This window comes from Cadophora gregata (assembly GCF_030347475.1).
Source record: "Cadophora gregata isolate MNR1 chromosome Unknown scaffold_5, whole genome shotgun sequence".
Classification (NCBI taxonomy): domain Eukaryota; kingdom Fungi; phylum Ascomycota; class Leotiomycetes; order Helotiales; family Ploettnerulaceae; genus Cadophora; species Cadophora gregata.
In genome coordinates this window covers 2,371,336-2,385,928 of record NW_026695928.1, presented here as the reverse complement: position 1 = coordinate 2,385,928, position 14,593 = coordinate 2,371,336, and the positions used below count along the sequence as shown (strand labels likewise).

The 14,593-nt window shown below is 45.6% G+C and overlaps 5 protein-coding genes across 5 annotated transcripts; 4 read left to right on the top strand and 1 right to left on the bottom strand.

The window, feature by feature from the left end:
* Positions 1 to 619: 619 nt before the first annotated feature.
* Positions 620 to 1,720, top strand: ONS95_011570 (uncharacterized protein; the record flags this gene model as incomplete). The annotated part of the gene is made up of 6 exons (XM_058505197.1): positions 620 to 629; positions 753 to 1,000; positions 1,050 to 1,129; positions 1,188 to 1,563; positions 1,616 to 1,641; positions 1,690 to 1,720. 6 exons carry the CDS (start codon positions 620 to 622, stop codon positions 1,718 to 1,720), a joined length of 771 nt encoding a protein of 256 aa, XP_058359754.1.
* A 3,038-nt stretch (positions 1,721 to 4,758) lies between these two features.
* Positions 4,759 to 6,664, top strand: ONS95_011569 (uncharacterized protein). Its single transcript, XM_058505196.1, has 5 exons — positions 4,759 to 5,080; positions 5,143 to 5,182; positions 5,238 to 5,973; positions 6,030 to 6,046; positions 6,124 to 6,664. Exons 1-5 carry the CDS (start codon positions 4,923 to 4,925, stop codon positions 6,193 to 6,195), a joined length of 1,023 nt encoding a protein of 340 aa, XP_058359753.1. The 5' UTR covers positions 4,759 to 4,922; the 3' UTR covers positions 6,196 to 6,664.
* Positions 6,665 to 7,109: 445 nt separating this feature from the next.
* Positions 7,110 to 9,928, bottom strand: ONS95_011568 (uncharacterized protein). The gene is made up of 8 exons (XM_058505195.1): positions 9,760 to 9,928; positions 8,802 to 9,699; positions 8,723 to 8,744; positions 8,421 to 8,667; positions 8,357 to 8,371; positions 8,097 to 8,303; positions 7,527 to 8,047; positions 7,110 to 7,446 (listed from the first exon to the last, which is right to left on the bottom strand). The coding sequence occupies exons 1-8, from the start codon at positions 9,877 to 9,879 to the stop codon at positions 7,209 to 7,211; spliced, it is 2,268 nt and encodes a 755-aa protein (XP_058359752.1). The 5' UTR covers positions 9,880 to 9,928; the 3' UTR covers positions 7,110 to 7,208.
* A 945-nt stretch (positions 9,929 to 10,873) lies between these two features.
* Positions 10,874 to 11,404, top strand: ONS95_011567 (uncharacterized protein; the record flags this gene model as incomplete). Its single annotated transcript, XM_058505194.1, has 1 exon — positions 10,874 to 11,404. One exon carries the CDS (start codon positions 10,874 to 10,876, stop codon positions 11,402 to 11,404), a length of 531 nt encoding a protein of 176 aa, XP_058359751.1.
* A 1,443-nt stretch (positions 11,405 to 12,847) lies between these two features.
* On the top strand, positions 12,848 to 13,989 carry ONS95_011566 (uncharacterized protein). Its single transcript, XM_058505193.1, has 2 exons — positions 12,848 to 13,000; positions 13,053 to 13,989. The coding sequence occupies exon 2, from the start codon at positions 13,056 to 13,058 to the stop codon at positions 13,818 to 13,820; it is 765 nt and encodes a 254-aa protein (XP_058359750.1). The 5' UTR covers positions 12,848 to 13,000; positions 13,053 to 13,055; the 3' UTR covers positions 13,821 to 13,989.
* The last annotated feature ends 604 nt before the right edge of the window (positions 13,990 to 14,593 follow it).

Genomic DNA, 14,593 nt, shown 5'->3' with positions numbered 1-14,593 from the left:
CATGATTTATGAGTGTAATAGATAGAAAAGAGGAACAAGTATGGAATCAGGAGGGAGTGGAGTCCCCGATTCGACAACCTAGCAAATCAAATGTCGTTTCTGGATAAGTACTTTGAACGAGAAGAGGTGATCAATTGAGATTTCGAAGACCGCAGAGGTTGCATCAGCTATTTCGCCTCAGCATTATGTAAAGCGGTGCTTGAAATACATGTTCAAGAGACAATATCACCAGAGAAACGCTAGGAAATTTCTTTCTCAGAGGTTCGAGAATTGTAAAGTACTTGAGGTCTCAGGATTTAAGAGGAGGTTCTTGAGGTTCCAATCTGTATGAGACTAGCCTTTTTGAGACTAGCTTCGATGGGAAGTCCAAGCTTCTACGCGACTGGATTTGCGCCTCAGTCGCGTTCCTAATAACAGCTCGAAATATCTCCTCTTCTCCACTTCGCATGCCAACGTCAAGGGGATCGGTCAATGGTATCTGTTCACTATTAAAGAAATTTGCGAAGTTACTTTTCTACCCTCCGCTTTCTCCCTGCTTCTGCAATACGTGCGCTGAGCTCTGAGGCGCAAACACCAACCTCCCTGAGTACTCTAACAACCGACCTCCAACTCAAACAAGATGCCTCCTCGTAAGTAGCACAATCGGATTCCTCGATCTCTACAATCTCTCTGTAGTAGAGGCTCTGCGACGACGATAATCATCGTTGGAAAAGCTTCAACCTTTGGCATTGGCTCACTTAAGGTTCGCGCAGAAATTACCGACGACGAAGCCTCCGATGTGAGCAGCAACTTCGACGCCCCAGGTCCCTCTGCACCAGCTCCAAAGGCGAAGGAAGAGAAAATCAAGCAGGATAGAAAAAGCAAGTCCAAGACGCCCGTTGAAGAACCCGAGCCATTGGAGGTCGAATCGGACAATAATAAGGATGAGGATGATGATGAGGAACTGCCCGAGGATGAATACGTTGTGGAGAAGATTACCAATCATATCGTTGATGAAGGTGTGAGTGTCTACTTTTGGGGATTCTAGCGTTTACACTGACTGGGGCTAGACTGGAGAGATCAAGTACGAGGTGAAATGGGAGGGCTTCGAGAAGAAGTCGGACAGGACTTGGGAGCCAGAGGAGAATCTGTATGAAAATATCACTTTCTAGATTTAGTGAGAGCGAATGGGCTGACCAGCGCTCTAGTGAGACCGCAGCGTTAATTTTGAGCGAATATCTTGAGTCGGTCGGAGGCAAGGACTTGATCTTGGCCACTTGGGAAGAGAAGAAGGCTGCATCAGGAAAGAAGGGCAAGAAACGCGGAAGAGCAAGCACAGGCACGCCTCTTGAGAACGGAGCCAAGAGGGGCCGCAAATCAAAGGATCACCCTTCCTCCGCCACTCCACCATACAGTGTAGCAGCCGCCGATTTCAAACCACCAACTGGAAGCTGGGAGGAGGCTGTAGTTGCTATCGATGCATGTGAAGGTAATGAGGGAAGCGTTGTAGTTTACTTGACGTGGAAGGGTGGATACAAGACCCAGCATCCTCTGGCTCAAGTTTACAAGCGGTGCCCACAAAAGGTAAAGAACGCTTGAAAAATGCTATACCTGTACCTCGCTAATCTGAGAATAGATGCTTCACTTTTACGAGAGTCATTTGTTTGTCCCCCTACGTCCCCACCCGAAACCTAGCTAATACTCAAACAGGGTCTTCAAGAAAAACGAGGATATGCCCTAGACATGTCAAGCTTTATAGCTGATCGAAGCTCCTCCATACCCTTCAGAATTTGGCCTGAACGTCTGATTTTCTCAGTTGCAATCAATGCTCTCGCCGATGCAGCCGCAATACATAATCTCTGTGTACCGTCGTACCATATGCCTGCTTGCTTGCGTTTTGCAGTTTTGTCTTTTAGCCCGCTCACACTCTACCTCACCAGCAAATTCTTACTTTTTTTTTTCCATCTTGCTTTTCTTTGGCTTTGGCTTTTAAATGTCGCCATATCTGGATACGGGGGTGCTGTGGGATGAGGGTGGGATGAGGGCTGGATGAAATGAGATGAGCTTGCAAACTTGTAGTGTATTTTATGAAAGCAAGGAATACTAAATGCAATGAATGGAAGGTCGTTGAACAATTCTTCTATCTTGAACTCGAACATCGAGGTTTAGTATCTGTCCATTTGGACATGGAGCCTTCGTCGAAAGGTGAGTTCTCTTCTTTTAGCTCTCGAGCGATCAATAATGGACTTCCGCTGGTGCGTGTATTCCCACTTGCAAGTCGAGCCCAGGTAAGTTGTTCCATCCCCTAGCTCAATAATCTCAAAGACAGGTAATAGTCAGGCTAGTTAGACGTCTCATTTTCTCCTCCATTTCGCATGTTTCTCGCTTACTCTTGCCGGCTTCCCTGACTCAAATTGGAATCCCCAGACTCACTCTATCAACCTCTGCGTGAAAGTTTTCAGGGTACAACAATACAGTGTTCGCCCGGGAATGGACTGAAGAGAGTATCCTCCTCAACGTCCACCAAGAAGAGGAAGCGGAGGCACCAATTTTGCTCGATTACTGCCTAGAGCTACCCACCACTTCCACCTAGGCTGAGCAGACTCTTCAGTGCAGGTTTAACAGCTTCTGGTGGAGATAGCCTCTCCATTGTAGATCTTTATAGGCAACCTACTGTCGTCGATGCCATACCCTCAGATGCTATCGAGGATGTTACAAAAGACTTGGGGATGCTTCAGACTGGGACGCAGCCAAAGTAGCGATTGGACAGCCTACAGCTCCTTCTTCTCAGAGGCTGGGTAATGTCCCGCTTCAGCCATATACACAGCAACAGAATCCAGCTGTGAGCGGCGGACATCCTCAGAGTCCGCTGAGAAAAACGGTTTCGCCTGACATCCATCCTCCAAATACGTCACATATTGTCGATCCGAACCGCCGTCCTCAAGCACCACACTACTCTAGAAGCACATAGAGCAATCCAACTCTTCCGCAAAGCACCGAACAAGAGCTAAATCAGTCAAAAGAAAATACAACTGCAATCTCGGATCTGGTCAGAGGTTGTCCTTACAGCTCACGTTCCTTCCTCCGCGAAAGTCCCGAACCAGAGCCTACCAAATCCCCAGTACTCTGATTCCACCGAGTCCACGCCAAAGCGTTCACCATCTGCTCACACTGCTGACACGATCATACGTGAAGTGGATTCAGAATGCGGTACGTCGTCGACTTGTTCATGAGCACCAAGCACCAGAAGCTATTTTGCATGTTGTAGGGTTGGGAGTATCGAACTGCCACAGCGTGGGTGGAGGAAACGCAAACATGAACACGACGATCTGGTACAGACCTCAGCGTGGTGATATCAATGGCATGATTGCCTGTGAAGCTTGCTAGGTATGAAGATTACATCGCACACACGACATTCAAGTCACGTTTTGAGTAGAGCGCGCCTCAGCCTGTGGGTCAGATATGGGACATGTGATATTGCAGTTCCGCATAGGATCTCTGTGAAGGAAGGGCTTGGAGTGGCGAGTCATGTGCTTCGATCGTCAACAATGACGCCAACGAGGAATATCAAATTTCTCAATCTCTTCTTCGGTGACATCTAAGAATTCCTCACCAGCTGGCAGAGATAAATATTTTCTATCTAGATACGGAAAACCACGGGCGGCTGACTAGGAAACGCTCTTTCCAAGTAAGCAGTTCAGTCTCACTCACTTGACTTCTGATTCTATCGCAGTAAATGGATCTATGACATGGTTCCCTCTGCACGAGGTGAAGATCCGCTTATGGAATGATAATTCACAGGACCGTGTAAAGAGGGCTCATCTCCGGCTGTGAATGGAGTGCGCGTCGTAGTAAAGTTCTGGGTCACCAGATCGAATAGGTACCGACAACCCGTCCGGCTAACTATCCGGCAGGCAGGTAGATGAACTTTGACTCTTATTCGTCACAAAACCGATTTCCGGGACTCTATTCTTTCAAGCAGCGGTAGACGAGAGCGCGAACTTTATCTTTGATACTTTGGTTTTACCTTCGGTAGATTCTATACTTTCTGTCGTACGCGCGCGAGTCAGGTATATATCGGGGATGATAAGGCAGAAAGGTAGCTGTAACTCCTCTTGTCTACCGGCTCATGTCGTGCCATTTGATATCGGGGGTAGACCATTCCACCATGTTGTGACTGGGCAGAAATATTGTTACCAACTGTGACCGGCGAGTGCACATGCGTCGTGTAAACCTACTCGACACTGCAGTTATATCTGTACTATCTGAACTTACTAAGATCTCAAACAAATCTGATCAACTTTATATAAAGGTTGTTTACTTTACTTCTGAGACAGACTTTACCTTTAAAACCCTTCCTTTTGCCCTTAAGACCGACTTTTCCCCTAAACTAACCATTACCTTCCAGACTTACTTTTACCCAAGAGACGTAAAATACTCTCTAACCGACTTTTGCCTTCAAACTGACCTTTATCCTCAAAGTTACCTCTGCCCTCAAGATAACGTTTGCCCTGAAACTGACCTCTGCCTTTGAACTAACCTTTACCCCGAACTAACTTTCACCTTCGATTTAACATCTGCTTTCAAACCTACTTTTACCTTTAGAGATTTACTTCAACCCTCTAACTGATTTTGCCCAAGAAACCATGTTGCCGAACTCACAAGTTCTCGTGGTTACTCGGTTCTACATTACCGGCTCGGATAAAGTTGCTAGCCAGCCCTGAACCCGAAGACTATGGCACATGACCACCTCATCCACAAAATAAGACAGAACAATCAGTCTGGCTCATGTTATTGGTACAATAATAAGTTAGAATGTTTTCCGAATGCAACTTCTCTTGTTTCGGCTAGAAGGAGCCTCCTTCAGCCCATCAGTGTCCTTAGCTTTGTTACCAAAAAATAAGTTATGAGTACATTGTCATGCTACGATTGAGAAATCAAAAATGGATCGCGAATCCGTTGATATCCCACTAGATCAATCATTGCTGTCACGAGACTCTGAAGATGCCGCCGACTATTCTGCGGATGATGGGTTCCTTGACGTTGACAAAGCCACATTGAGCCAGTTTTCGATATTCATGCTCACAACCGGGCTAGGAGGGTGAGTAACTTCTTGAAATCTTCTCCGGCTTAAATTTTGTCCAATCTGATCACTGCAAACAGTCTTCAACTAATCTTTGCCACTGAATATTCTTGTGGTACTGTAAGTACTCGCTTTTCAATTTATTTCTTGCCCAACTGACAGCTTCTCCTAACAGCCTTATCTACTATCGCTAGGCCTCACAAAGTCTGCAGTGTCCCTCATCTGGATATCCGGGCCACTCGCCGGCGCAGTCGTACAGCCATACTGTGGCTTTCTGAGCGATCGTTGTCGTCACTCTTGGGGACCTCGAAGGCCTTATATTGTCGCGGGCAGCTTTTCGGCAATAGTTTCTCTGTTATTTTTTGCGTGGTCTGCAGATATTGTGCGTATCCTGCTGGAATATCTGCCGTCCCAAGTGTTTGAGAACACCGAAGTGGTTTTCTATGCTACAACTACATTCGCAGTATTCTGGCTTAGCGTCTTGAATGTGGCCATTCAGCTTATTCAGGGTGGCCTACGCTCCTTGATAGCAGAGAACTGTCCATCTAATCAACAAGAGCAAGCCAATGCATGGGCAAGCCGGGTAATCCAAGCCGGGAATGTATTTGGCTACAGCACCAACTTCGTCAATCTTCCACATTTTCTCCCATGGGTCGGCCAAACACAGCTTCAAGCATTAGCTGCGATTACTTCTTGCACCCTGGTTGCTACAACAATATCCTCTTGTTGGTCAGTTCAAGAAAAGGTCCTCAGCAGCGATGAAATAACGGTTGTCAAATCTCATAGCCCTTTGAGCCATTTCAAGCAACATTTCAAATTGCGAAGAGTCTCTCCCCAAGGATTCGACGTGTTTTTAAAGTACAATTTCTGGTCTGGATCGCCTGGGCTCCTTTTTATCTGTATATCACGACGTAAGCAAACCCATCATATGCACTTATAATCATGAACTTATCAAAGCACCTTACAGATATATTGGGGAGATGTGTAAGTAAAACTTCTTCCTGGACGCCCCTCCAGCTCCCCATATAACATCGTATCAACACTAATTTTGTGCAATGTAGATCTGGTCTCTGAATCCTCTCCAACCAAGCCATTCAAATATTCAGAACAACAAACTCGTTGGGGTGACATGACAAGACGTGCCTCACTTTCGATGCTCGGATTTTCAGTTTCCTCGCTTTTCACGAGCATTGTTTTACCGTTAATGGTACGGACGACTAGGAAAGGGTGCAATATTTATTTCGTCTGGGCATTCTCGATAGCTCTACTCACGGTTTGTTTGTTCTCGTTATCGTTTATGAAAAATCCATTAGAAGCGAGTATTATCGTTACTTTTGTGGGATCTAGCTGGGCCGTGTCGAGCTGGGTCCCTTTTGCCATTATTAGCGAAGATATTGCAAGAAGGAATTGCTGTTACGACGAAGACCCCGCGTATTTCCTGGCTGTCAATACAGGGACGATTATGGGATTTCATAACATGGCAATAGCAGCGCCTCAGCTTGTGGCTGCATTTGTAAGCTGGGGAATATTTGGTGCGTTAGGAAACAATGGCGGGCAACCAGATGGAGAGAGTATTCGTTGGATATTTTCTTGTGCAGGCTGTGCTGCGGCAGCCGCTGCTGCGTACCTTCCTCATATATCCGACATTTTGTAACAATGTTCATATTCAATCTTTAATCCTTCTAGGGTTCATCATTCACTCACGTCTAAATACACTCCCAACGACGTAAAGTTACCCAGAGCTTCCCAAAGTACAGTTGGCATCCTGCGGGTTTTGTTATGAGGCGAGACCAAGTATCGCAAAGATACTTGCGTCTGTTACACTAACGAAATAGAGGCAAGTATTTGAAGTTTGCTCACAATAAAAGTGGAGGAGAACGACGAAATCCTTGGCTAGCATGCAGACGACTACGTCTGGGTAGATTCGATAATCAACTGATCAACTATCCTTACAGTGTGTGTACACCAACTAGTTTCTCGAAGATTCGGTCTCTGTCACTGTCTTCATCACCAGTATCACCGCCGGTAAGAGCATCACTGTGGGTGGCTTGATTTTTTTCTATTTGTTTCGCTTCCGAAACTGGAAGGCTTGTCAAGGATAATCTAATGTTACTGGAATATCTGGTGACTAGGTTGAAAAATTGCCTTAACAATCATACCCGTCAGAACTCGTTGCTTGCTTCTTGTCTCCCTTACAAGCGTGCAACCAACATATATTGTACATCGCTGACACCTCTTTAAACGGAACTTGATTTGTGAATGAGAGTCGTGCAAAAAATCCTGCTATCATGGCAAGAAATGTGATGTCTTTCTCAACAGAATTTGAAACGAGCGAGAGTTGGACCAGGATGCAAGCTGCTGTGGATAAAGTATGAAGAATCGACCTGTAATGAAAAGAAACGTTAAATCAAATTCCTCCACCATCATGTTTTGTTATTTTTGGTGAGTGAGCTACGAGACTTACCAATCATACTGGGCCGCTTCGATGGGTACAGTGTCCCCACAGGTAGAGAGTACTTCTCGGGCAGCTTCGAGTAAGCGATGTTCGGACCTCCTGCAACCGTATTGTCCCTGTAGGTCTGCAATTCGTGGTGGGTCCGATGAAGAGACATTTGCGCCTCTGCCATGAATAGCAAAATTGGCTTCGTGGTACCTGTACATTATTTTAAAACGTTGAAGGGACGCTGCCGTGTCCTGGGTCGGAGTCGTTCCACCTGTGTTTTTTTGTCCGGATCCACAGCTTGTGATAGCAGCATTCTTCCAAATCTCTGCCTGGCGACAGAGTTGGTTCGCTATGTTTCTCAGGCTCGTGTCAGGCTTCCCTAACGATTTTTGGCTGTACAGGTTCTTGATGATGCCAGAGCAAAGTCTAGCATACTGGCATGAAATGCGCAGGAGATCGTCTTGTTTCTTGTGTAACGGAACCCAGGCTTTACAGATGAAGTGATCCGTGGCCTCGTAGTTGATAAAGTCCTCATCTAGTCTCTACCTCTGTTTAGCCCCTCGTTCGGTTTTCGGATATGGTATTATGTACCGGAGCAATACCCCAACGCATGCAATAGGGCTTCTCGAATGCATACAGAAACCAAAATGCTCTTTTTAATCTGTTTTCTTGCGTATTTGATAAGCACAGACGCTTAATTCCCTCGTCGCTGTTGAGTTGAAGCTTTTGCGCGCATGCAATTGCAGACGAGAGCAAATCTGATGTCACAAGACATCCACACTTATTGGCAAGGTATAACTTGACACAAGTCAGCTTTTAGTGCCAAACTAAGGGATTTATAAAGAACATACCAGACTGAGAAGAGCCTTGTGAGAGATTAGTCACGCACTATGAAATTGTGATAGTTTCACGAACCTGAAAATCAAAAATGAATTCCTTACGTGGAAAGCGGTCATCGTAGCACTTCAATGCGCAACGAAACATAACATTTGAGAATCCAATACGGTCAGATATTGCCGGGAATGTTTCATGGTCCAGGTTGTAGGCGCCGAGTGCTACCGCAACAAGTACTAAAATCACTTTTGCTGGTGCGTTATCCGAATTGGACCAGACCGAGTCAAGAATTCTTTGTGTTTCGGATAGGTCGAGAAATTGTCCGATGCTACTCGTACTGTTAATCTCAATGATCGTTCGAACTGGTTAAAAACCCCACTGACCCTTCTAAATCATTGAAACATACTAAGATCTTGTCAGACAAAGCTTCTATTGGAAATTTGGAATAGTAATATTACTTACAAATTGCGCACTTCTCCGCCAGGTCTTTATCCAACTTCATATTGGTGCTCTGCATTCCAGATATCCTCTGAAAATGAAATCTTGCATTAATTTCATCCTCCATTTGATGACAGCATCGCTGAATTTCTTGTGCGTATTGGTGGTTTGCATTCAAGAGGATTTGTCCACATTTGAAGGTTGTTGAAAGTGGAGAGCCGGGGACATCACGACATTTTGATACCATCATTGACTTGTCGACTGTGATATTTGGCGATGTCTGGAATTCCAGGAAGTTGTCAATGCTGGTGTGATACTCATCAACAATGAAGGGATCGGAAAAGACCGCGTCTGAGCCTGCAGGATTGGTCACGGCTGAAAGTTCATCGTTATTTGTCAAGCTGCTATTACTCGAGGAGGGAGTTGGGAAATGGAACGCTTCCAAGTCCACAGAATCCGTTATTGTTGAGAACGTATGGTTGTGTGTCGATCCCTCTCTGCGGTTTGCTTGATTCCAATCGGTGGACAGTGGAGAACTGGGCTCCTCTGTAAATTCCCAGAGTCCTTCCAGCATATCTTGGAAGGCCTGGGATTCATTCTGCTGGCGTTGGCCCGCAAAACAAATATCGAACTTATCTAGCGATTCATCGTCTGCCGTGGGGCCATTGCCAGTGAAAATATTCGATTGGCAGTTTAGAAATGTCACTAAATCATCTGGGGACCCCAGAGATGCCGATAGATTCGAGGTTATTGGTGACGTAAGCGCGATTGAAGCACAGGGCTGAAAAACATCCGAAGGTTGATATCTAGAAGTTGTGATGCTCGTATCTTGTATCGCATCAGGGGTGTCCGAAAAGTTGGTTGTCACACTCATGCTGTGTTTCTTCCGCGGCATTAAATACGTGCATCTTGTATTGGCTTTCTGTTACACAGTTATGCATATTAGATAAAGTGTCGCCATCGAGATTATCCATAGACTTACAGCACATGTAGCACACGTTGGCCTTTCGCCATCACATCGAACCTTTTTGGCCTTGCATACAGCACAAGCGCCCCGCCGTCGTTGTAACTTTTTTTTCGTGACATCTACGAAGCCGTCCATGACAGTTGAGATCGCGAGCGTACATCAGATTCAGTTCGAAATGCAAGCGACAGGCGCTCGTGTCTCTGGGCTCTGTGAATGGATATAGAGGCTGGTAGGTTAGGCAGAATGGGGTTGGGCGCGCCGAAGGACAAGTTAATTTAGTAGAGGGCCCACTGGGTGCATAATGTTCCGTCTTGGTATACAGCAACATCCCCTGGGATTGCGTATACTTTTTTCATCTGAGTTTACATCACCTCCGAAGATCGACAGACGAAGCTGCGATTAGTGCAGCTGTGAGTTGGAGAAGTGCTTCCGCGAGTCATTGGAGTCGGTAGTTGCAAGAATCTGTTTCCGACTGTCCGCGGAGAGAATAAAATTATAAATGACCCTCGCAAGCTCTAAATTCAGCTATCTGATTCGATGAAGGCCTGGTTCGAATTCCAGGTCCCAGGGATTATCTACATCAGAGAAAGTTGTATGCTTACTTTTATGCATGCCTTTCTGAGCTGCTCCAGTCGGATCCCCATTAAAGTATCCCCGGTACAATGCTCATAACGATAAGTACTCGTACGGTTTCCATTCGCATTGGTTAAAGGGAGCATGATATCACCCATACGTACCGCCCTTAATATAACGCGGCGTTCAGGAGCCTATCTCTCAGCCTTCAGCGGGAAAGCAGGAATTTTCCCAACGTGTATCTTTTCCCTTCGTACCAATGTTCTAGGGTCACATATGTCGAACTCGAGGACTTGATTCACGATCTGAAAATTTTCATTCTTCTGTGGATGAATTTAAGAACTGCATCAAGTAAGGGGAACAATATCCAAAACTACTCCTTTCAGGAAAGACTAACCACAGTGTAATGCAGTAGACGAGATGTTCTTGTCGGGGTCCAGAGATAGCTCGTCACTCGCACCTGTCCACCTATCTTCGCAGAGACCATGAGCCACGAAGCATCGAATGGTCATTTTTATCAGTCCTGGCAACATTGTGTATTGCAGCGACCCTCTCGATGACCTGGATGGACGTTCGCACTCGCGCAAGTGTAGTTGCCAAGCTCGCATCCCAGGATAAATTGCATCCACCAAGCAACGAGACGATACTTCACTGCGGAGAGAGCCCATTCACCCATGGAAATGGTTGCACGCTCGATATAGTATTGTCTGGCTGGATTCCTGACCCGTGCTTCGACGCGGAGTTGTATGCAGATTACACTGGCCCAGGCAGCCCTGACATCTTCTACTATACAACGCAGGCAGCTACCGAAAGAATTGCCCAAGATGTTGTTATGAAGGGCCATCTGACTGGAGTATGGACGACTTGGGGAGAGCATATCACACATTGCGAATATGTCCTGAAAGGTCTTGGGAGAGTTATGGTTAACCAAAGCTTGGGCATTAACGAGAAGTATCTCGACTTCGAACATACGCAGCATTGTATAGACGCCATAGCTGGTCGACACAACATGCAGATGCCATTGGACAGAGTTACCACACATCTTGAGTTTGAAGATATCGCATGTTTTGTCAGGGCACGGGGGTAAACGCACGATATGTATGTATTGTAGAGTCCGGTAAGAGTTGCTTTTAACATCCAAGGTACGCTTTTGGTGTAAATCACGAGACTCTACCACATGATGATTAGCCTATCAAATCTCCTTGCTTGTCTACCTATAGCTGCCTAGTACTTGCAGACGCATATAAGCATTAGTACTTAACGGCTTCAAACAGTGACTCTTCCGCTACTAATTTATCAGAATGATTTCGAGGCAGTACCTAGTTGATTATGAAATACCACCATGAGCATCATTTATATCGGGAATTCGATGTCATAAGATTCATGCTGTAAAGTAGATGAATGTAGATTCTTCCAATTATTTTTTCTTGTCCGTCTGGGGGACTATGACATTACTTCAGACCTTTCTTTTTATGAAGATCTCTGAAATTATCTTCTACATTGTCAAAATTCAAGTGCACTTAGTGAATCTTGTAACAAGATTGAACCTGAGACATCGCCCCAATAGAAATACTCCTGTCCTCCTCCTTTGGTATCAAACTCTTAAGACAGTGATCAAGATGACCTGGTGCAATCACATCCTCTTCAACCCACCCTCCTCCATTGACAGCCCTTTCCCACTTTGAAATGGCGGCAAGACAATGAAACTGATGACTAGCTTCATCCACCCAGAAGACCGAGCCAATAGGCCGGTCTATCAACTCAGTGGTCGGAACCAAAACGTCAAGGTGTTTAGTCTCGTAATACCGGTAGTTCTCTGTGAGGTTCGAGAGATTCTCGTTTATGCATTCTGGATGCAGCCAAGAAACAGCTAAGGGGTCGAAGACACACCCAGCCTCAAGAGCAGACTCTCTAGTCTCGCCGCAGGAAAGTGCATTTGATCTGTGAATTTTGGGCGCTGAACTCCAAGATGGTAGTGGATGGCGAGATTGGAAGATAACGATGATGCTCAGAGACATAGATAGAAGGACCAGCGCTATTATGGAAGAGTAAATCCACAGACGTTTGGGGGCCGTTCTGGAGCTGATCACAGATTCTTCGTCAAGCATTGGCTTCGATTCTTCGAGAGAAGCAGAGCACACATCGGAGTCCCTATGAAATTTTGGAAACATAGTTGCTAGTTGTGACTTGAATTCTGCCGCAATGAAACAATATCTGGTGATCGAGAAGGACTCAACACAATTAACCCAGAAAGAAGGTGTACCAGATACTTTTCCGGGGCGTCACCGGTTCCTTGTCTTTCGGCAGGGAACCATAACGCATTTTCTCAAGATAGCCTTTAAAGTTTCCCAGAGACTAAAATGTGTGTTTCAGTGCCCGAAGTCCGGTTGGAAGCAGAATAAGGAAGGATGCAAAAAGTCAAAATAGCCGAAACAGGTAAGTTAGCCGAGATTCTTGTTTAACTTTTCGAAGCAGCAATAACCGAGCGGAAAAAGGGGTTCTCGGATCGCGGCAAAAATTAGCGATCCAAGACCGGATACAGCAAATGGAATAGGAACTCTATTGAGTCCGAGTCTTAAGCTACACGTAGTTTCGTCAGGCCCGACTATAATCAATCTTCCACTGTCAGACATGCCCACTTCTCAAAGATATCTCGAATAGCAACGTCAGGACACGAAAATCAGTAAGAGATGGTGCAGATGGAGATTTTCATGAGTATTCTGACTTATTTGCAGTCAATGTTTCCCTTCAAGTCTAAAGAACAAGGAGAGGCCGAATACTCTGCCTCTTTTTCGGACGAATCACTTGCAGACGCACATGAGAGGGATCCGTACATGTTATCTAAGCATCATTTATTGGCACCTCGATCGCGAGCACACAAAGGCCAGCTTGCCACCTTCTCAATCCTAGCGCCTCTCTTGATGGCAGCTATGTTCTCAGTAGCTTGGAGCACATATCAGAGTGCCTCCATGCTTAGCGCCGCTCTCGTTTCTCACGGGACGTCCGGCTCCGAAGATGCCGCCGTTGACGGTCTCAAGTTGCACCATGGGGAGTACGGTAGAGTTTTGCACTGTGAAGGAGACTCAACTACATTGAAGGCACGAGGGTGCACATTTGACCTCCTAGTTCCTGGTTGGATACCAAATCCATGCTTTGACAAAGAGTTGAACTCCGAGTATGTCGGCCCTGGTCTACACGATTATGGCTGGTTTACCACCGAAGAGTCTACGGAAAGGATTCCTCAAGAGGTAGTCAACGAAGGACAGCTTGCAGATGTCTGGACAACTTGGGATATGCACATTGCGCATTGCGAATATACGCTTAAAGGAATGGGAAGGGTTTTGACAAATCCGAACTTGGGCGTTCATGAAAGACATCTTGATGAAGAGCATGTTTATCACTGTGTTGATGTCCTGGCTCATCGTGACAAGACACCTTTGAACAGGACACAAACACATATCATGTACAAGGACGTCGCATGCTATGTTGACTTCAAGAGGTGAAGATTGGGCGGCGTTACGGATTCAGGATATCAAAGTTGAACTTGGGTAGCGATTTTCTTGTTGTTGAGGATAGCTAGAATGAATGGCAGGGGTCAACTTTTCCAAAGACAGCAGCAAGTATCAAAGCAATACCGTAACATGTATCATTAGTAGCCCTAATCAAAACACCAATTAGACTGATTTGGGCTTCACTGAAAACAAAAATATTCCAAGGCATACTACCATAGTTTGATTGATCTTGAATCGCCTTCACCTTTCTCTTCCTTTACAAATTTTACTATGCTCTCTTCGTCACCACCTCTCCGCGTCCATACTTATCTTTTGTTACCGAGGTTTGAAAGGAAGAGGTGAAGGCGCAGATTTGATCCTTCGGAATTCTCTCATTTTCTAGCAAATCCAACACGAAGGTTTCCAGCATCAAAAACTACCAAATATGCCTTCAGCAGCACGTCGCCAAAAATGCTAAACGGAATGCCTTCGTCGCCTTGTAAGCCTCCAAAACAGTGAGTATTATTAATCTGAGAGTAATTTAGATAATCAACTGGTAAAACTAGACGAAAACTACGCCGCTCTCTGATATGGGAGTAGTTGGATTGGTGGCTCGGAAGGTGACCACGGTACCCATTGATGGTGAGGGTGAATGCGGGAAGTTTCTCATTGCAGAGAAAGGTATAGCCATTTTGTTGCGGATCGTATTTCGCAGTAAGGACTTGCTGATAATATTTTGAGACAATTGTTTTGGGGAGAAGAAGGAGGCTTGTTCCTGTATCTTG

Excerpts from the sequence above, each read along its gene's own strand:
- ONS95_011569 (XM_058505196.1), top strand. The coding sequence starts at position 4,923 with ATGGATCGCGAATCCGTTGATATCCCACTAGATCAATCATTGCTGTCA. Across the intron at positions 5,081-5,142 it reads CTCACAACCGGGCTAGGAGG|TCTTCAACTAATCTTTGCCA; the intron begins GTGAGTAACTTC and ends CACTGCAAACAG. Across the intron at positions 5,183-5,237 it reads CTGAATATTCTTGTGGTACT|CCTTATCTACTATCGCTAGG; the intron begins GTAAGTACTCGC and ends TTCTCCTAACAG.
- ONS95_011568 (XM_058505195.1), bottom strand. The coding sequence starts at position 9,879 with ATGGACGGCTTCGTAGATGTCACGAAAAAAAAGTTACAACGACGGCGG. Across the intron at positions 8,668-8,722 it reads TGTTTCAATGATTTAGAAGG|CATCGGACAATTTCTCGACC; the intron begins GTCAGTGGGGTT and ends CAGTACGAGTAG. Across the intron at positions 8,048-8,096 it reads TGCGTTGGGGTATTGCTCCG|AGACTAGATGAGGACTTTAT; the intron begins GTACATAATACC and ends AAACAGAGGTAG.
- ONS95_011566 (XM_058505193.1), top strand. The coding sequence starts at position 13,056 with ATGTTTCCCTTCAAGTCTAAAGAACAAGGAGAGGCCGAATACTCTGCC.